The 20,720-nt window shown below is 44.2% G+C and overlaps 1 protein-coding gene across 1 annotated transcript in view; it reads left to right on the top strand.

The window, feature by feature from the left end:
• The window catches only part of clmpa (CXADR like membrane protein a), a 152,634-nt gene that overhangs the window by 118,828 nt on the left and 13,086 nt on the right, over window positions 1–20,720 (top strand). Inside the window, exon 4 of the mRNA XM_014197816.3 lies at window positions 18,638–18,805. Within this exon, the coding sequence (XP_014053291.1) occupies window positions 18,638–18,805 (168 nt within the window). The remainder of the gene's footprint in view (window positions 1–18,637; window positions 18,806–20,720) is intronic.

Consider the following 20,720-nt stretch of genomic DNA (forward strand, 5'->3'; position numbering starts at 1 on the left):
TGTCAGGTTGTTTGTCTCCTGCAGAAGGTTGTCAGGTTGTTTGTCTCCTGCAGAAGGTTGTCAGGTTGTTTGTCTCCTGCAGAAGGTTGTCCGGTTGTTTGTCTCCTGTAGAAGGTTGTCAGGTTGTCTTTCTCTAGAAGGTTGTCAGGTTGTTTGTCTCTTGTAGAAGGTTGTCAGGTTGTTTGTCTCTGTAGAAGGTTGTCAGGTTGTTTGTCTCTAGAAGGTTGTCAGGTTGTTTGTCTCTGTAGAAGGTTGTCAGGTTGTTTGTCTCTGTAGAAGGTTGTCAGGTTGTTTGTCTCCTGCAGAAGGTTGTCAGGTTGTTTGTCTCCTGCTGAAGGTTGTCAGGTTGTTTGTCTCCTGTAGAAGGTTGTCAGGTTGTTTGTCTCCTGTAGAAGGTTGTCAGGTTGTTTGTCTCTAGAAGGTTGTCAGGTTGTTTGTCTCCTGCAGAAGGTTGTCAGGTTGTTTGTCTCCTGTAGAAGGTTGTCAGGTTGTTTGTCTCCTGTAGAAGGTTGTCAGGTTGTCTGTCTCTAGAAGGTTGTCAGGTTGTTTGTCTCCTGTAGAAGGTTGTCAGGTTGTTTGTCTCTGTAGAAGGTTGTCAGGTTGTTTGTCTCTGTAGAAGGTTGTCAGGTTGTTTGTCTCCTGTAGAAGGTTGTCAGGTTGTCTGTCTCTTGTAGAAGGTTGTCAGGTTGTCTGTCTCTAGAAGGTTGTCAGGTTGTCTGTCTCTAGAAGGTTGTCAGGTTGTCTGTCTCTTGTAGAAGGTTGTCAGGTTGTTTGTCTCTGTAGAAGGTTGTCAGGTTGTCTGTCTCTTGTATAAGGTTGTCAGGTTGTTTGTCTCCTGTAGAAGGTTGTCAGGTTGTCTGTCTCTAGAAGGTTGTCAGGTTGTCTGTCTCTAGAAGGTTGTCAGGTTGTCTGTCTCTAGAAGGTTGTCAGGTTGTTTGTCTCTGTAGAAGGTTGTCAGGTTGTTTGTCTCTAGAAGGTTGTCAGGTTGTCTGTCTCTAGAAGGTTGTCAGGTTGTCTGTCTCTAGAAGGTTGTCAGGTTGTTTGTCTCTTGTAGAAGGTTGTCAGGTTGTCTGTCTCTTGTAGAAGGTTGTCAGGTTGTTTGTCTCTGTAGAAGGTTGTCAGGTTGTCTGTCTCTTGTAGAAGGTTGTCAGGTTGTTTGTCTCTAGAAGGTTGTCAGGTTGTCTGTCTCCTGCAGAAGGTTATCAGGTTGTTTGTCTCTTGTAGAAGGTTGTCAGGTTGTTTGTCTCCTGCAGAAGGTTGTCAGGTTGTTTGTCTCTTGTAGAAGGTTATCAGGTTGTCTGTCTCTTGTAGAAGGTTGTCAGGTTGTCTGTCTCTTGCAGAAGGTTGTCAGGTTGTTTGTCTCTTGTAGAAGGTTGTCAGGTTGTTTGTCTCAGTAGAAGGTTGTCAGGTTGTTTGTCTCTGTAGAAGGTTGTCAGGTTGTTTGTCTCCTGCAGAAGGTTGTCAGGTTGTTTGTCTCTTGTAGAAGGTTGTCAGGTTGTCTGTCTCTTGTAGAAGGTTGTCAGGTTGTCTGTCTCTAGAAGGTTGTCAGGTTGTTTGTCTCTTGTAGAAGGTTGTCAGGTTGTCTGTCTCTTCTAGAAGGTTGTCAGGTTGTCTGTCTCTTGTAGAAGGTTGTCAGGTTGTCTGTCTCTCGTAGAAGGTTGTCAGGTTGTCTGTCTCTAGAAGGTTGTCAGGTTGTTTGTCTCTTGTAGAAGGTTGTCAGGTTGTTTCTCTCTTGTAGAAGGTTGTCAGGTTGTTTGTCTCTGTAGAAGGTTGTCAGGTTGTTTGTCTCTGTAGAAGGTTGTCAGGTTGTTTGTCTCTGTAGAAGGTTGTCAGGTTGTTTGTCTCTGTAGAAGGTTGTCAGGTTGTCTGTCTCTTGTAGAAGGTTGTCAGGTTGTCTGTCTCTAGAAGGTTGTCAGGTTGTTTGTCTCTTGTAGAAGGTTGTCAGGTTGTCTGTCTCTTCTAGAAGGTTGTCAGGTTGTCTGTCTCTTGTAGAAGGTTGTCAGGTTGTCTGTCTCTTGTAGAAGGTTGTCAGGTTGTCTGTCTCTAGAAGGTTGTCAGGTTGTTTGTCTCTTGTAGAAGGTTGTCAGGTTGTTTGTCTCTTGTAGAAGGTTGTCAGGTTGTTTGTCTCTGTAGAAGGTTGTCAGGTTGTTTGTCTCTAGAAGGTTGTCAGGTTGTTTGTCTCTGTAGAAGGTTGTCAGGTTGTTTGTCTCCTGCAGAAGGTTGTCAGGTTGTTTGTCTCCTGCAGAAGGTTGTCAGGTTGTTTGTCTCCTGTAGAAGGTTGTCAGGTTGTTTGTCTCTAGAAGGTTGTCAGGTTGTCTGTCTCTAGAAGGTTGTCAGGTTGTTTGTCTCTAGAAGGTTGTCAGGTTGTTTGTCTCCTGCAGAAGGTTGTCAGGTTGTTTGTCTCCTGCAGAAGGTTGTCAGGTTGTTTGTCTCTAGAAGGTTGTCAGGTTGTTTGTCTCTTGTAGAAGGTTGTCAGGTTGTCTGTCTCTTCTAGAAGGTTGTCAGGTTGTTTGTCTCTTGTAGAAGGTTGTCAGGTTGTCTGTCTCTTGTAGAAGGTTGTCAGGTTGTCTGTCTCTTGTAGAAGGTTGTCAGGTTGTCTGTCTCTTGTAGAAGGTTGTCAGGTTGTCTGTCTCTAGAAGGTTGTCAGGTTGTCTGTCTCCTGTAGAAGGTTGTCAGGTTGTTTGTCTCTTGTAGAAGGTTGTCAGGTTGTTTGTCTCTTGTAGAAGGTTGTCAGGTTGTTTGTCTCTGTAGAAGGTTGTCAGGTTGTTTGTCTCTAGAAGGTTGTCAGGTTGTTTGTCTCTGTAGAAGGTTGTCAGGTTGTTTGTCTCTGTAGAAGGTTGTCAGGTTGTTTGTCTCCTGCAGAAGGTTGTCAGGTTGTTTGTCTCCTGCAGAAGGTTGTCAGGTTGTTTGTCTCCTGTAGAAGGTTGTCAGGTTGTTTGTCTCTAGAAGGTTGTCAGGTTGTTTGTCTCCTGCAGAAGGTTGTCAGGTTGTTTGTCTCCTGCAGAAGGTTGTCAGGTTGTTTGTCTCCTGCAGAAGGTTGTCAGGTTGTTTGTCTCTAGAAGGTTGTCAGGTTGTTTGTCTCTGTAGAAGGTTGTCAGGTTGTTTGTCTCTGTAGAAGGTTGTCAGGTTGTTTGTCTCCTGCAGAAGGTTGTCAGGTTGTTTGTCTCCTGCAGAAGGTTGTCAGGTTGTTTGTCTCCTGTAGAAGGTTGTCAGGTTGTTTGTCTCTAGAAGGTTGTCAGGTTGTTTGTCTCCTGCAGAAGGTTGTCAGGTTGTTTGTCTCCTGCAGAAGGTTGTCAGGTTGTTTGTCTCCTGCAGAAGGTTGTCAGGTTGTTTGTCTCCTGCAGAAGGTTGTCAGGTTGTTTGTCTCCTGCAGAAGGTTGTCATCTTGTTTTTTATCTCTGTAGAAGGTTGTCAGGTTGTTTGTGTCTGTAGAAGGTTGTCAGGTTGTTTGCCTCCTGCAGAAGGTTGTCAGGTTGTTTGTCTCTTGTAGAAGGTTGTCAGGTTGTCTGTCTCTTGTAGAAGGTTGTCAGGTTGTCTGTCTCCTGTAGAAGGTTGTCAGGTTGTTTGTCTCTAGAAGGTTGTCAGGTTGTTTGTCTCTGCAGAAGGTTGTCAGGTTGTCTGTCTCTTGCAGAAGGTTGTCAGGTTGTTTGTCTCTTGTAGAAGGTTGTCAGGTTGTCTGTCTCCTGCAGAAGGTTGTCAGGTTGTTTGTCTCCTGTAGAAGGTTGTCAGGTTGTCTGTCTCCTGCAGAAGGTTGTCAGGTTGTTTGTCTCCTGTAGAAGGTTGTCAGGTTGTCTGTCTCCTGCAGAAGGTTGTCAGGTTGTTTGTCTCCTGTAGAAGGTTGTCAGGTTGTCTGTCTCCTGCAGAAGGTTGTCAGGTTGTTTGTCTCCTGTAGAAGGTTGTCATGTTGTCTGTCTCCTGCAGAAGGTTGTCAGGTTGTTTGTCTCTGTAGAAGGTTGTCAGGTTGTCTGTCTCCTGCAGAAGGTTATCAGGTTGTTTGTCTCTTGTAGAAGGTTGTCAGGTTGTCTGTCTCCTGCAGAAGGTTGTCAGGTTGTTTGTCTCTGTAGAAGGTTGTCAGGTTATTTGTCTCTTGTAGAAGGTTGTCAGGTTGTCTGTCTCTTGTAGAAGGTTGTCAGGTTATTTGTATCCTGCAGAAGGTTGTCAGGTTGTTTGTCTCTGTAGAAGGTTGTCAGGTTATTTGTCTCTTGTAGAAGGTTGTCAGGTTGTCTGTCTCTTGTAGAAGGTTGTCAGGTTGTTTGTCTCTTGTAGAAGGTTGTCAGGTTGTTTGTCTCTGTAGAAGGTTGTCAGGTTATTTGTCTCTTGTAGAAGGTTGTCAGGTTGTCTGTCTCTTGTAGAAGGTTGTCAGGTTATTTGTATCCTGCAGAAGGTTGTCAGGTTGTTTGTCTCTGTAGAAGGTTGTCAGGTTATTTGTCTCTTGTAGAAGGTTGTCAGGTTGTCTGTCTCTTGTAGAAGGTTGTCAGGTTGTTTGTCTCCTGTAGAAGGTTGTCAGGTTGTCTGTCTCTTGTATAAGGTTGTCAGGTTGTTTGTCTCTGTAGAAGGTTGTCAGGTTGTTTGTCTCCTGCAGAAGGTTGTCAGGTTGTTTGTCTCCTGCAGAAGGTTGTCAGGTTGTTTGTCTCCTGTAGAAGGTTGTCAGGTTGTTTGTCTCCTGTAGAAGGTTGTCAGGTTGTTTGTCTCTAGAAGGTTGTCAGGTTGTTTGTCTCCTGCAGAAGGTTGTCAGGTTGTTTGTCGCCTGCAGAAGGTTGTCAGGTTGTTTGTCTCCTGCAGAAGGTTGTCAGGTTGTTTGTCTCCTGCAGAAGGTTGTCAGGTTGTTTGTCTCTGTAGAAGGTTGTCAGGTTGTTTGTCTCTGTAGAAGGTTGTCAGGTTGTTTGTCTCCTGCAGAAGGTTGTCAGGTTGTTTGTCTCTTGTAGAAGGTTGTCAGGTTGTTTGTCTCTAGAAGGTTGTCAGGTTGTTTGTCTCCTGCAGAAGGTTGTCAGGTTGTCTGTCTCTTGGAGAAGGTTGTCAGGTTGTCTGTCTCCTGTAGAAGGTTGTCAGGTTGTTTGTCTCTAGAAGGGTGTCAGGTTGTTTGTCTCTGCAGAAGGTTGTCAGGTTGTCTGTCTCTTGCAGAAGGTTGTCAGGTTGTTTGTCTCTTGTAGAAGGTTGTCAGGTTGTTTGTCTCTTGTAGAAGGTTGTCAGGTTGTCTGTCTCCCGCAGAAGGTTGTCAGGTTGTTTGTCTCCTGTAGAAGGTTGTCAGGTTGTCTGTCTCCTGCAGAAGGTTGTCAGGTTGTTTGTCTCCTGCAGAAGGTTGTCAGGTTGTTTGTCTCCTGCAGAAGGTTGTCAGGTTGTTTGTCTCTGTAGAAGGTTGTCAGGTTGTTTGTCTCTGTAGAAGGTTGTCAGGTTGTTTGTCTCCTGCAGAAGGTTGTCAGGTTGTTTGTCTCTTGTAGAAGGTTGTCAGGTTGTCTGTCTCTTGGAGAAGGTTGTCAGGTTGTCTGTCTCCTGTAGAAGGTTGTCAGGTTGTTTGTCTCTAGAAGGGTGTCAGGTTGTTTGTCTCTGCAGAAGGTTGTCAGGTTGTCTGTCTCTTGCAGAAGGTTGTCAGGTTGTTTGTCTCTTGTAGAAGGTTGTCAGGTTGTTTGTCTCTTGTAGAAGGTTGTCAGGTTGTCTGTCTCCCGCAGAAGGTTGTCAGGTTGTTTGTCTCCTGTAGAAGGTTGTCAGGTTGTCTGTCTCCTGCAGAAGGTTGTCAGGTTGTTTGTCTCCTGTAGAAGTTTGTCAGGTTGTTTGTCTCTTGTAGAAGGTTGTCAGGTTGTTTGTCTCTTGTAGAAGGTTGTCAGGTTGTTTGTCTCTGCAGAAGGTTGTCAGGTTGTTTGTCTCTGTAGAAGGTTGTCAGGTTGTTTGTCTCCTGCAGAAGGTTGTCAGGTTGTCTGTCTCCTGCAGAAGGTTGTCAGGTTGTTTGTCTCTTGTAGAAGGTTATCAGGTTGTTTGTCTCTTGGAGAAGGTTGTCAGGTTGTCTGTCTCCTGCAGAAGGTTGTCAGGTTGTTTGTCTCTGTAGAAGGTTGTCAGGTTGTCTGTCTCCTGTAGAAGGTTGTCAGGTTGTTTGTCTCTTGTAGAAGGTTGTCAGGTTGTCTGTCTCCTGCAGAAGGTTGTCAGGTTGTTTGTCTCCTGTAGAAGGTTGTCAGGTTGTCTGTCTCTTGTAGAAGGTTGTCAGGTTGTCTGTCTCTTGTAGAAGGTTGTCAGGTTATTTGTCTCTTGTAGAAGGTTGTCAGGTTGTCTGTCTCTTGTAGAAGGTTGTCAGGTTGTTTGTCTCTGTAGAAGGTTGTCAGGTTGTCTGTCTCTTGTATAAGGTTGTCAGGTTGTTTGTCTCTGTAGAAGGTTGTCAGGTTGTTTGTCTCCTGCAGAAGGTTGTCAGGTTGTTTGTCTCCTGCAGAAGGTTGTCAGGTTGTTTGTCTCCTGTAGAAGGTTGTCAGGTTGTTTGTCTCCTGTAGAAGGTTGTCAGGTTGTTTGTCTCTAGAAGGTTGTCAGGTTGTTTGTCTCCTGCAGAAGGTTGTCAGGTTGTTTGTCGCCTGCAGAAGGTTGTCAGGTTGTTTGTCTCCTGCAGAAGGTTGTCAGGTTGTTTGTCTCCTGCAGAAGGTTGTCAGGTTGTTTGTCTCCTGCAGAAGGTTGTCAGGTTGTTTGTCTCTGTAGAAAGTTGTCAGGTTGTTTGTCTCTGTAGAAGGTTGTCAGGTTGTTTGTCTCCTGCAGAAGGTTGTCAGGTTGTTTGTCTCTTGTAGAAGGTTGTCAGGTTGTCTGTCTCTTGGAGAAGGTTGTCAGGTTGTCTGTCTCCTGTAGAAGGTTGTCAGGTTGTTTGTCTCTGCAGAAGGTTGTCAGGTTGTCTGTCTCTAGAAGGTTGTCAGGTTGTTTGTCTCTTGCAGAAGGTTGTCAGGTTGTTTGTCTCTTGTAGAAGGTTGTCAGGTTGTTTGTCTCTTGTAGAAGGTTGTCAGGTTGTCTGTCTCCCGCAGAAGGTTGTCAGGTTGTTTGTCTCCTGTAGAAGGTTGTCAGGTTGTCTGTCTCCTGCAGAAGGTTGTCAGGTTGTTTGTCTCCTGTAGAAGTTTGTCAGGTTGTTTGTCTCTTGTAGAAGGTTGTCAGGTTGTTTGTCTCTTGTAGAAGGTTGTCAGGTTGTTTGTCTCTGCAGAAGGTTGTCAGGTTGTTTGTCTCTGCAGAAGGTTGTCAGGTTGTCTGTCTCCTGCAGAAGGTTGTCAGGTTGTTTGTCTCTTGTAGAAGGTTGTCAGGTTGTCTGTCTCTTGTAGAAGGTTGTCAGGTTGTTTGTCTCCTGCAGAAGGTTGTCAGGTTGTTTGTCTCCTGCAGAAGGTTGTCAGGTTGTTTGTCTCTTGTAGAAGGTTGTCAGGTTGTTTGTCTCTTGTAGAAGGTTGTCAGGTTGTCTGTCTCTTGTAGAAGGTTGTCAGGTTGTCTGTCTCTTGTAGAAGGTTGTCAGGTTGTCTGTCTCTTGTAGAAGGTTGTCAGGTTGTTTGTCTCTTGTAGAAGGTTTTCAGGTTGTTTGTCTCTGTAGAAGGTTGTCAGGTTGTCTGTCTCCTGTAGAAGGTTGTCAGGTTATTTGTATCCTGCAGAAGGTTGTCAGGTTGTTTGTCTCTGTAGAAGGTTGTCAGGTTATTTGTCTCTTGTAGAAGGTTGTCAGGTTGTCTGTCTCTTGTAGAAGGTTGTCAGGTTGTTTGTCTCTTGTAGAAGGTTGTCAGGTTGTTTGTCTCCTGCAGAAGGTTGTCAGGTTGTCTGTCTCTTGTAGAAGGTTGCCAGGTTGTTTGTCTCCTGCAGAAGGTTGTCAGGTTGTCTGTCTCCTGCAGAAGGTTGTCAGGTTGTCTGTCTCCTGCAGAAGGTTGTCAGGTTGTCTGTCTCTTGTAGAAGGTTGCCAGGTTGTTTGTCTCCTGCAGAAGGTTGTCAGGTTGTCTGTCTCCTGCAGAAGGTTGTCAGGTTGTTTGTCTCTTGTAGAAGGTTGTCAGGTTGTCTGTCTCTTGTAGAAGGTTGCCAGGTTGTTTGTCTCCTGCAGAAGGTTGTCATGTTGTCTGTCTCCTGCAGAAGGTTGTCAGGTTGTTTGTCTCTGTAGAAGGTTGTCAGGTTGTTTGTCTCTGTAGAAGGTTGTCAGGTTGTTTGTCTCTTGTAGAAGGTTGTCAGGTTGTCTGTCTCTTGTAGAAGGTTGTCAGGTTGTTTGTCTCTTGTAGAAGGTTGTCAGGTTATTTGTATCCTGCAGAAGGTTGTCAGGTTGTTTGTCTCCTGCAGAAGGTTGTCAGGTTGTTTGTCTCCTGCAGAAGGTTGTCAGGTTGTTTGTCTCCTGCAGAAGGTTGTCAGGTTGTTTGTATCCTGCAGAAGGTTGTCAGGTTGTTTGTCTCCTGCAGAAGGTTGTCAGGTTGTCTGTCTCTTGTAGAAGGTTGTCAGGTTGTTTGTCTCCTGCAGAAGGTTGTCAGGTTGTCTGTCTCTTGTAGAAGGTTGTCAGGTTGTTTGTCTCCTGCAGAAGGTTGGCAGGTTGTTTGTCTCCTGCAGAAGGTTGTCAGGTTGTTTGTCTCCTGCAGAAGGTTGTCAGGTTGTTTGTCTCCTGCAGAAGGTTGTCAGGTTGTTTGTCTCCTGCAGAAGGTTATCAGGTTGTTTGTCTCCTGCAGAAGGTTGTCAGGTTGTCTGTCTCTAGAAGGTTGTGAGGTTGTTTGTCTCTAGAAGGTTGTCAGGTTGTTTGTCTCTGTAGAAGGTTGTCAGGTTGTTTGTCTCTTGCAGAAGGTTGTCAGGTTGTCTGTCTCTTGCAGAAGGTTGTCAGGTTGTTTGTCTCTAGAAGGGTGTCAGGTTGTTTGTCTCTGTAGAAGGTTGTCAGGTTGTTTGTCTCCTGCAGAAGGTTGTTAGGTTGTTTGTCTCCTGCAGAAGGTTGTCAGGTTGTTTGTCTCTTGTAGAAGGTTGTCAGGTTGTTTGTCTCTTGTAGAAGGTTGTCAGGTTGTCTGTCTCTTGTAGAAGGTTGTCAGGTTGTCTGTCTCTTGTAGAAGGTTGTCAGGTTGTCTGTCTCTTGTAGAAGGTTGTCAGGTTGTTTGTCTCTTGTAGAAGGTTTTCAGGTTGTTTGTCTCTGTAGAAGGTTGTCAGGTTGTCTGTCTCCTGTAGAAGGTTGTCAGGTTATTTGTATCCTGCAGAAGGTTGTCAGGTTGTTTGTCTCTGTAGAAGGTTGTCAGGTTATTTGTCTCTTGTAGAAGGTTGTCAGGTTGTCTGTCTCTTGTAGAAGGTTGTCAGGTTGTTTGTCTCTTGTAGAAGGTTGTCAGGTTGTTTGTCTCCTGCAGAAGGTTGTCAGGTTGTCTGTCTCTTGTAGAAGGTTGCCAGGTTGTTTGTCTCCTGCAGAAGGTTGTCAGGTTGTCTGTCTCCTGCAGAAGGTTGTCAGGTTGTCTGTCTCCTGCAGAAGGTTGTCAGGTTGTCTGTCTCTTGTAGAAGGTTGCCAGGTTGTTTGTCTCCTGCAGAAGGTTGTCAGGTTGTCTGTCTCCTGCAGAAGGTTGTCAGGTTGTTTGTCTCTTGTAGAAGGTTGTCAGGTTGTCTGTCTCTTGTAGAAGGTTGCCAGGTTGTTTGTCTCCTGCAGAAGGTTGTCATGTTGTCTGTCTCCTGCAGAAGGTTGTCAGGTTGTTTGTCTCTGTAGAAGGTTGTCAGGTTGTTTGTCTCTGTAGAAGGTTGTCAGGTTGTTTGTCTCTTGTAGAAGGTTGTCAGGTTGTCTGTCTCTTGTAGAAGGTTGTCAGGTTGTTTGTCTCTTGTAGAAGGTTGTCAGGTTATTTGTATCCTGCAGAAGGTTGTCAGGTTGTTTGTCTCCTGCAGAAGGTTGTCAGGTTGTTTGTCTCCTGCAGAAGGTTGTCAGGTTGTTTGTCTCCTGCAGAAGGTTGTCAGGTTGTTTGTATCCTGCAGAAGGTTGTCAGGTTGTTTGTCTCCTGCAGAAGGTTGTCAGGTTGTCTGTCTCTTGTAGAAGGTTGTCAGGTTGTTTGTCTCCTGCAGAAGGTTGTCAGGTTGTCTGTCTCTTGTAGAAGGTTGTCAGGTTGTTTGTCTCCTGCAGAAGGTTGGCAGGTTGTTTGTCTCCTGCAGAAGGTTGTCAGGTTGTTTGTCTCCTGCAGAAGGTTGTCAGGTTGTTTGTCTCCTGCAGAAGGTTGTCAGGTTGTTTGTCTCCTGCAGAAGGTTATCAGGTTGTTTGTCTCCTGCAGAAGGTTGTCAGGTTGTCTGTCTCTAGAAGGTTGTGAGGTTGTTTGTCTCTAGAAGGTTGTCAGGTTGTTTGTCTCTGTAGAAGGTTGTCAGGTTGTTTGTCTCTTGCAGAAGGTTGTCAGGTTGTCTGTCTCTTGCAGAAGGTTGTCAGGTTGTTTGTCTCTAGAAGGGTGTCAGGTTGTTTGTCTCTGTAGAAGGTTGTCAGGTTGTTTGTCTCCTGCAGAAGGTTGTTAGGTTGTTTGTCTCCTGTAGAAGGTTGTCAGGTTGTCTGTCTCCTGCAGAAGGTTGTTAGGTTGTTTGTCTCCTGTAGAAGGTTGTCAGGTTGTTTGTCTCCTGTAGAAGTTTGTCAGGTTGTTTGTCTCTTGTAGAAGGTTGTCAGGTTGTTTGTCTCTTGTAGAAGGTTGTCAGGTTGTTTGTCTCTGCAGAAGGTTGTCAGGTTGTTTGTCTCTGTAGAAGGTTGTCAGGTTGTTTGTCTCCTGCAGAAGGTTGTCAGGTTGTTTGTCTCTTGTAGAAGGTTGTCAGGTTGTCTGTCTCTTGTAGAAGGTTGTCAGGTTGTTTGTCTCCTGCAGAAGGTTGTCAGGTTGTTTGTCTCCTGCAGAAGGTTGTCAGGTTGTTTGTCTCTAGAAGGTTGTCAGGTTGTTTGTCTCTAGAAGGTTGTCAGGTTGTTTGTCTCTGCAGAAGGTTGTCAGGTTGTCTGTCTCTTGCAGAAGGTTGTCAGGTTGTCTGTCTCTTGTAGAAGGTTGTCAGGTTGTTTGTCTCTTGCAGAAGGTTGTCAGGTTGTTTGTCTCTTGTAGAAGGTTGTCAGGTTGTTTGTCTCTTGTAGAAGGTTGTCAGGTTGTCTGTCTCCCGCAGAAGGTTGTCAGGTTGTTTGTCTCCCGCAGAAGGTTGTCAGGTTGTCTGTCTCTCGCAGAAGGTTGTCAGGTTGTTTGTCTCCTGTAGAAGGTTGTCAGGTTGTTTGTCTCTTGTAGAAGGTTGTCAGGTTGTTTGTCTCTTGTAGAAGGTTGTCAGGTTGTTTGTCTCTGCAGAAGGTTGTCAGGTTGTTTGTCTCTGTAGAAGGTTGTCAGGTTGTTTGTCTCCTGCAGAAGGTTGTCAGGTTGTCTGTCTCCTGCAGAAGGTTGTCAGGTTGTTTGTCTCTTGTAGAAGGTTGTCAGGTTGTCTGTCTCTTGTAGAAGGTTGTCAGGTTGTTTGTCTCCTGCAGAAGGTTGTCAGGTTGTTTATCTCCTGCAGAAGGTTGTCAGGTTGTTTGTCTCCTGCAGAAGGTTGTCATGTTGTCTGTCTCCTGCAGAAGGTTGTCAGGTTGTTTGTCTCTGTAGAAGGTTGTCAGGTTGTCTGTCTCCTGTAGAAGGTTGTCAGGTTGTTTGTCTCTTGTAGAAGGTTGTCAGGTTGTTTGTCTCTTGTAGAAGGTTTTCAGGTTGTTTGTCTCTGTAGAAGGTTGTCAGGTTGTCTGTCTCCTGTAGAAGGTTGTCAGGTTGTTTGTCTCTTGTAGAAGGTTGTCAGGTTATTTGTCTCCTGTAGAAGGTTGTCAGGTTGTCTGTCTCCTGTAGAAGGTTGTCAGGTTGTTTGTCTCTTGTAGAAGGTTGTCAGGTTGTTTGTCTCTTGTAGAAGGTTGTCAGGTTGTCTGTCTCCTGTAGAAGGTTGTCAGGTTGTTTGTCTCTTGTAGAAGGTTGTCAGGTTGTCTGTCTCTGTAGAAGGTTGTCAGGTTGTTTGTCTCTTGTAGAAGGTTGTCAGGTTGTTTGTCTCTGTAGAAGGTTGTCAGGTTGTTTGTCTCCTGCAGAAGGTTGTCATGTTGTCTGTCTCCTGCAGAAGGTTGTCAGGTTGTTTGTCTCTGTAGAAGGTTGTCAGGTTGTCTGTCTCCTGCAGAAGGTTGTCAGGTTGTTTGTCTCCTGTAGAAGGTTGTCAGGTTGTTTGTCTCTTGTAGAAGGTTGTCAGGTTGTTTGTCTCTTGTAGAAGGTTGTCAGGTTGTTTGTCTCTTGTAGAAGGTTGTCAGGTTGTCTGTCTCTTGTAGAAGGTTGTCAGGTTGTCTGTCTCTTGTAGAAGGTTGTCAGGTTATTTGTATCCTGCAGAAGGTTGTCAGGTTGTTTGTCTCTGTAGAAGGTTGTCAGGTTATTTGTCTCTTGTAGAAGGTTGTCAGGTTGTTTGTCTCCTGCAGAAGGTTGTCAGGTTGTTTGTCTCTGTAGAAGGTTGTCAGGTTATTTGTCTCTTGTAGAAGGTTGTCAGGTTATTTGTCTCTTGTAGAAGGTTGTCAGGTTATTTGTATCCTGCAGAAGGTTGTCAGGTTGTTTGTCTCTGTAGAAGGTTGTCAGGTTATTTGTCTCTTGTAGAAGGTTGTCAGGTTGTTTGTCTCTTGTAGAAGGTTGTCAGGTTGTCTGTCTCTTGTAGAAGGTTGTCAGGTTATTTGTATCCTGCAGAAGGTTGTCAGGTTGTTTGTCTCTGTAGAAGGTTGTCAGGTTATTTGTCTCTTGTAGAAGGTTGTCAGGTTGTTTGTCTCTTGTAGAAGGTTGTCAGGTTGTCTGTCTCCTGCAGAAGGTTGTCAGGTTGTTTGTATCCTGCAGAAGGTTGTCAGGTTGTCTGTCTCTTGTAGAAGGTTGTCAGGTTGTCTGTCTCTTGTAGAAGGTTGTCAGGTTGTCTGTCTCCTGCAGAAGGTTGTCATGTTGTCTGTCTCCTGCAGAAGGTTGTCAGGTTGTTTGTCTCCTGCAGAAGGTTGTCATGTTGTCTGTCTCCTGCAGAAGGTTGTCAGGTTGTTTGTCTCTGTAGAAGGTTGTCAGGTTGTCTGTCTCCTGTAGAAGGTTGTCAGGTTGTCTGTCTCTTGTAGAAGGTTGTCAGGTTGTCTGTCTCCTGTAGAAGGTTGTCAGGTTGTTTGTCTCTTGTAGAAGGTTGTCAGGTTATTTGTCTCTTGTAGAAGGTTGTCAGGTTGTTTGTCTCCTGCAGAAGGTTGTCAGGTTGTTTGTCTCCTGTAGAAGGTTGTCAGGTTGTTTGTCTCTGTAGAAGGTTGTCAGGTTGTCTGTCTCCTGCAGAAGGTTGTCAGGTTGTTTGTCTCCTGTAGAAGGTTGTCAGGTTGTTTGTCTCTTGTAGAAGGTTGTCAGGTTGTTTGTCTCTTGTAGAAGGTTGTCAGGTTGTTTGTCTCTTGTAGAAGGTTGTCAGGTTGTCTGTCTCTTGTAGAAGGTTGTCAGGTTGTCTGTCTCTTGTAGAAGGTTGTCAGGTTATTTGTATCCTGCAGAAGGTTGTCAGGTTGTTTGTCTCTGTATTAGGTTGTCAGGTTATTTGTCTCTTGTAGAAGGTTGTCAGGTTGTTTGTCTCCTGCAGAAGGTTGTCAGGTTGTTTGTCTCTGTAGAAGGTTGTCAGGTTATTTGTCTCTTGTAGAAGGTTGTCAGGTTATTTGTCTCTTGTAGAAGGTTGTCAGGTTATTTGTATCCTGCAGAAGGTTGTCAGGTTGTTTGTCTCTGTAGAAGGTTGTCAGGTTATTTGTCTCTTGTAGAAGGTTGTCAGGTTGTTTGTCTCTTGTAGAAGGTTGTCAGGTTGTCTGTCTCTTGTAGAAGGTTGTCAGGTTATTTGTATCCTGCAGAAGGTTGTCAGGTTGTTTGTCTCTGTAGAAGGTTGTCAGGTTATTTGTCTCTTGTAGAAGGTTGTCAGGTTGTTTGTCTCTTGTAGAAGGTTGTCAGGTTGTCTGTCTCCTGCAGAAGGTTGTCAGGTTGTTTGTATCCTGCAGAAGGTTGTCAGGTTGTCTGTCTCTTGTAGAAGGTTGTCAGGTTGTCTGTCTCTTGTAGAAGGTTGTCAGGTTGTCTGTCTCCTGCAGAAGGTTGTCATGTTGTCTGTCTCCTGCAGAAGGTTGTCAGGTTGTTTGTCTCCTGCAGAAGGTTGTCATGTTGTCTGTCTCCTGCAGAAGGTTGTCAGGTTGTTTGTCTCTGTAGAAGGTTGTCAGGTTGTCTGTCTCCTGTAGAAGGTTGTCAGGTTGTCTGTCTCTTGTAGAAGGTTGTCAGGTTGTCTGTCTCCTGTAGAAGGTTGTCAGGTTGTTTGTCTCTTGTAGAAGGTTGTCAGGTTATTTGTCTCTTGTAGAAGGTTGTCAGGTTGTTTGTCTCCTGCAGAAGGTTGTCAGGTTGTTTGTCTCCTGCAGAAGGTTGTCAGGTTGTTTGTCTCCTGCAGAAGGTTGTCAGGTTGTTTGTCTCCTGCAGAAGGTTGTCAGGTTGTTTGTCTCCTACAGAAGGTTGTCAGGTTTTCTGTCTCTTGTTCCTCTCATCCATCTGGCTTCAATGGCTGAAATAACATAAATTCACTACCTGTTGGAGTTAGAGGGAAAAAAGTATTTGATCCCCTGCTGATTTTGTAAGTTTGCCCATTGACAAAGAAATGATCAGTCTATAATTTTAATGGTATGTTTATTTGAACAGTGAGAGACAGAATAACAACAAAAAAATCCAGACCACCTTTGGTCTGTTTTGCCAATAGAAGATTGATATAAAGTGTAGTCAACTTTTGTTCTAAGGGCAAAATAATCTGATAGCTAGCTTGCTTTGATTAGCATGTTGTTTGTAGCTTGCTACATTTTTCTCTTTGCTTCAAGTCAGGAGACCAGTTATATCTTAAAGATATTGTCACATTTATCTGACTATTGTAACACAATAATGATTTGAAAACATTACAACTTGTAACTCAAAGTTTTATTTACAAGATTCTCAGTTTACATTTACATTTTAGTCATTTAGCAGACGCTCTTATCCAGAGCGACTTACAGTAGTGAATGCATACATTTCATACAATTTCATACATTTTTTTCTGTGCTGGCCCCCCGTGGGAATCGAACCCACAACCCTGGCGTTGCAAACCCCATGCTCTACCAACTGAGCCACCATGTTTTCAATAGTTGTGCATCTGTTAAACGCCGCCCATTGACCTTTTAGAAACCAATCGGATTTGTTCTGCCATAAGAACAAAGTTGACTACACTTTATATCAACTTGCCTGTCAATATGGAGAAGAGACACAGTTAATATATTATTATATAGTATGTCTGTGATAATTATCAAAACAAATATCTCGTAAAATTGCATATTTTACTGTATATAACACCAAAGTAGTAATAACCTGTTTAGTGTGAGAAAAGTGATTTAGAACCAGTTAAATGTAATCAAATGTAATCTACGTAATCCCCAAAAGTAATTATTTATCATGAGAGGGCCATAAACAATAACTAGTAATGCAGGATACTCCAAGAAAAGATAAAATCTCACCTTTCTGGTCAAAAATTGTTATAAATTGCTGAGGTGTAGTCACTTCTGAGGACACCAGCTCAAGTACACATTACAAATATGATAAAATGTGATATTATGTATTTCCTATTCAACAAAACTGTATGAATAAGGCTTGAAATGACATTTTCTTTCTAAACATAGTGGTTTTATAATTTGATTATACTAACTATACGATTTCACTTTCCTTATAAACTGTAAAATACATATTTGTATGTTTAGTTATAGAACATTTGCATATTTTCGAAAGGTCTCTCTTGATCAAAACATTTGTCTGCATCGCTGTGAACGACTCACAGACCTCTAGCTTGGCTTCCTGAACATGTTAGGAACTTGCCTTTAATATCATATTAATCTTGTCCATCTATGACAAAAATAAATTGTTTTTGGTTTAAAAACTATTCATTATTTTAGATTGTCTATAAATTGATCTATGAATTGATCTATGAATGTGCTACAGTGATAAAACCACTCTCTCCTGCTGTGCTACAATGTAAGGATTTCAGGCATGTGCTTTGTCAGTGGCTGTGAGATAGGGTTCAGCCAGGAGTTGATGGACAGTTGGAAGAGTGAATGAAATGGTAGGAGGGACATCCCATCTTCAAGTGGTTTCAGATTTCACATCCTACGTCACACAGGATCAAACAATATACTACTGTGTCCGTGGGAACCAGCGCTATCGATCTACAGTGTATCACGACTCAGGATATGACCCAGATGCCGACACAGGAGGCGGATAGTACAGTTCTCAGATTCTTCATTATAAACATGGGGCAGGTCGGGGACAGGCAGGGGTTCGTGATCAGGTCAGAGTCAGGCAGGTACAGGGCGGCAGGCAGGCTCGGGGTCAGGGCAGGCAGAGGTTCATAATTATGTCAGAGTCAGGCAGGTACAGGGCGGCAGGCAGTCTCGGGGTCAGGGCAGGCAGAGGTTCATAATTATGTCAGAGTCAGGCAGGTACAGGGCGGCAGGCAGGCTCGGGGTCAGGGCAGGCAGGGGTTCATGATCAGGTCAGAGTCAGGCAGGTACAGGATGGCAGGCAGGCTCGGGGTCAGGGCAGGCAGGGGTTCATGATCAGGTCAGAGTCAGGCAGGTACAGGATGGCAGGCAGTCTCGGGGTCAGGGCAGGCAGAGGTTCATAATTATGTCAGTCAGGCAGGTACAGGACGGCAGGCAGGACAGGGTGTCACGTTGTTAAAAATAGCAGGAGACGGGTGAGTCAAACGCAGGAGACTGAGATCCGTATAAGAGATGTATTTTATAAAGTCCAAAGGAATCACAACGACAAGGCAGGGTAAAAATGATCCACAGAACTGAAGGAGAACAGCTCCTAAATCCAATACACGGGGCGCAGCCCGGCAACCCTAATGCCTATCCAAAATGCGTCGTGAAAACCGAACAATACAAAAAACAATCCTGACTACGTACAACGTTACATGAAAACAATCCCGCACAAATCCCAAACAACAAACCGACAAACTAAATACACCCCCACTAATTACTAACAAGGAACATTTGCGTACAAATACAGACATAACCAACAGACACTGAAACATCGATCGGTGGCAGCTAGTAGGCCGGCGACGACGACCGCCGAGCGCCGCCCGACAGGGGAGGAGCACCACCTTCTGTGGACGTTGTGACACAGGGAGAATAGTCAGAACCGGGAAAACTAGGAAACAGAACTTGAGAAAAAGGAAGATGGGAAAGCACGCTGGTAAGACCTGACAAGACAAGACGAACTGGCAACAGACAAACAGAGAACACAGGTATAAATACACAGGGGATAATGGGAAGATGGGCGACACCTGGAGGGGGGTGGAGACAAGCACAAAGACAGGTGAAACAGATCAGGGTGTGACACGGTGTCCACAGATCGATTTATAAGCAAAAATGTCAGTCGGAAGCGGTACCAAAACCACACAGGCCCCCTAAACAGGGGACTTTACATCTAAGAGGATCTTATTAAGAATACATTATTATTAATAATAATTTAGCCTTGTTTGTAATTGGTTTCTGAAGAGCATAATTGTAACAACATACTGTTCTAGAATTTTTTTGTATTCTCACCTGCATTAAGCCTCTTCAGTTCCTTCACCTCTCTCTCGCTGTCTGTCACCCTGGCCTCAATTACATTAGTCTTAATTGGATCAAAACCACTAAGTCTACTATTAAGATTCGGGATAGCTACAATACCTGTATTTTCTCCCTTCAGCTCCTCCACCTCTTTCTCACTGTTTGTCAGTCTGGTCCCAATAGTTGACAGCTCTGCTGCTTGTGCTGTAATTGTATCAACAATAACCAATAATATGAGATGTTTGGCTTTCTTCTGGTCCATATAACACTAACATACAGTATGTACATTATGTAGTTGTGTTCTCTCTTTAGTTCCTCCACTTCTTTCTCACTGGTTGTGAGTCTCATCTCACTGGTTGTCAGTCTGGTCCCCATGGCTAAAATAACATTCAGTCAGTATTATGATATATGACTGACTTTATATGGTACACTTCATACACAATGGGTATAATTATATAATTATATAATTGACATCAATGCATGACTTACATCAAAGTCTAAATGGTGTACACAGATCTCAATTTAGAATTCAGCATAATGTGAAATATAACTCACATATTACCTGTGTTCAATGTCTTAAACTCCTCTAGCTGGCTCTTATAGAACGTCAGTTCAGTCTTAGTGATGCTCAGCTCCACTCTCTGTTCCACCATGATGGTTCCCAGATTGTGCACCATGTCTCTCAGGTGTTTCAGCTCAGTCCAGATGTCAGGTTGGGTGGTGGTCTTACTGTCAGTCAAGGCTGAAGTTTTGGTCTTCTGGCTCTCATAGTGAACTCCACTCCCCTCCTCCCTCTCTCCCTGAGCCCATGATGCCCCAGACACACACAGCAGCACCACCAGTGGAACTACAGAAGCCCTCATTCTGACAATACTCACACCTTCTAATGTACCTTCTAGTCCTTTTTATACAGAACCTGAACCATTAAACAAGATCACTGTTGTTTTATTTTAGGTGCACTTTCATTTAAGTCCAAGAACTCAAGACGAGATCATTTGTGGATAAGATTATTTTTTAGTTATTTTAAAGGTACGTCGTGGGAAATATGAACCTGTTATTATCTAACACAAAAATGTGTGTGTTTGTCTCTCTCTCTCTCTCCTCTCTCTCTCTCTCTCTCTCTCTCTCTGTCCCCAGTGAAGCCGTCTAAGCCGCGGTGTTGGATGGAGGGCCGGCTGTTGGAGGGTAGTGATGTTAAGATGAGCTGTAAGTCTACAGACGGCTCTGACCCCATAAACTACAAATGGGAGAGGCTGCTGGACAAGGGCAAGTACGTGGGAAAGCTGCCCCCACTGGCCCTCATAGGTAAGCTCTCTAGTCCACTGCAGGCTCTCTCTGTGTGTGTGTGGATGTATTTCCTGTGCCTTCAAGACATAATGACAAGTCTATCATAAATCATGATTTGTCATGAGTCATACACTGACTTAAACTCCAACTAATATATCCTACTTGAGATGAAAACATTGAGTAATTTCCAGATCCCCTTTAAGGACTTTTGGGACAGAACATACTGTACTTTACATAATTAAAGTGTGTATCAGAATGCCAGACCAATTTCAATGCAAATACACCATCTCCAGTATCCTTATTTGACCTTGTTCACATGTCCAGTTAGTGTTAGTGACAAGTGTTGGTATAGTCATGTCTCACATGCAGACTCGGCCAAGTTCTTAGTCAATAGCACTCCTACCTGTTCTGGGAAACTGTCCATTCACATCTGTTACAACAAAGGTTTGAGTTTACCAATCACAAATCAAACAACAGCCCGACGCCCTATGAATTTCTGTTCTGTATTGAATAGTTTAGGTAAAAAATCAGTCTATAACAGGGAACAGTACTACTCATTTTTTACATTTACAATGTTTTAGTCAATTAGCAGATGCTCTTATCCAGAGCAACTTACATTTTTAATACATTTTTAATACTGGTCCCCCGTGGGAATCAAACCCACAACCCTGGCATAGCAAGCGCCATGCTCTACCAACTGAGTCACACATCTGAAGAAACATTATGAAAGTGACCTTGCAGGAAAATGTAAAAGAGACCATGGTTTGGATCATGGTTTGGTCACTGAATTAGTTTAACTTTATACATTTCCATTCTTATCTATCACTATTTTTCTTAAAATATCTAATTTGATGTATTCGATGATTGTTCAAACACTCTCCACATAACCATCACTTGCAATAGTGTTTCTGGATTTTATAGTTGAAAAAAAGCTTTAAATTGCATCACAATCACTGTACCTCACTGTGTCCTAAACTTCCTGACGGACCGCCACCAGGCGATAACGGTAGGAAACAACACATTTGCCACGCTGACCATCAACACGGGGGCCCCACAGGGGGGTGTGCTAAGTCCTCTCCTGTACCCCCTGTTCACCCACGACTCCAATACCATCATAAAGTTTGCTGACGACACAATGGTGGTACAACTGATCACAAACGACGATGAGACAGCCTATTGGGAGGAGGTCAGAGACCTGGCAGTTTAACTCCAGGACAACAACCTCTCCCTCCACGTCAGCAAGATAAGGGAGCTGATTGTGGACTACAGGAAACGGAGGGGCGAGCATACCCCCATCCACAACGATGGGGCTGTAGTGGAGTCAGTCGAGAGCTAAAAGTTCCTTTGTGTCCACATCACTAAGGAATTATCATGGTCCACACACACCCACACAGTTGTGAAGAGGGCATCTCAGCACCTCTCCCCCTCAGGAGGTTGAAAAGATTTGGCATGGGCCCTCAGATCCTCAAAAAGGTCAACAGCTGCACCATTGAGTGCATCTTGACTGACTGCATCACCGCTTGGTATGGCAACTGCAAGGCACCTGACCGCTAGGCGCTACAGGAAGGCCAAAAAAAATATAAAAAAAATCTCCAGCCACCCAAGCCATAGACTGTTCTCCTTGCTACCGCACGGCAAGCGGTACCAGTGCACCAAGTCTGGAACCAACAGGAACCTGAACAGCTTCTAACCCCAAGCTAATAGACTGCATAACAAGACTACTAAATAACTAATCAAATGGCTACCCGGACTACCTGCATTGACCCCGTTTTGCACCAACTATTTCCCCCACACACACTCACACATTGCTGCTACTGTCTATCCTGTTGCTATGTCACTTTACCCCTACCTATATGTACTGTACATAGCTACCTTAGTTACCTCGTACCCCTGTACATCGACTCGGTACTGGTACTCCCTGTATTAGCCATGT

Source organism: Salmo salar, chromosome 04 (assembly GCF_965601325.2).
Source record: "Salmo salar chromosome 04, fSalSal1, whole genome shotgun sequence".
NCBI classification, from domain to species: domain Eukaryota; kingdom Metazoa; phylum Chordata; class Actinopteri; order Salmoniformes; family Salmonidae; genus Salmo; species Salmo salar.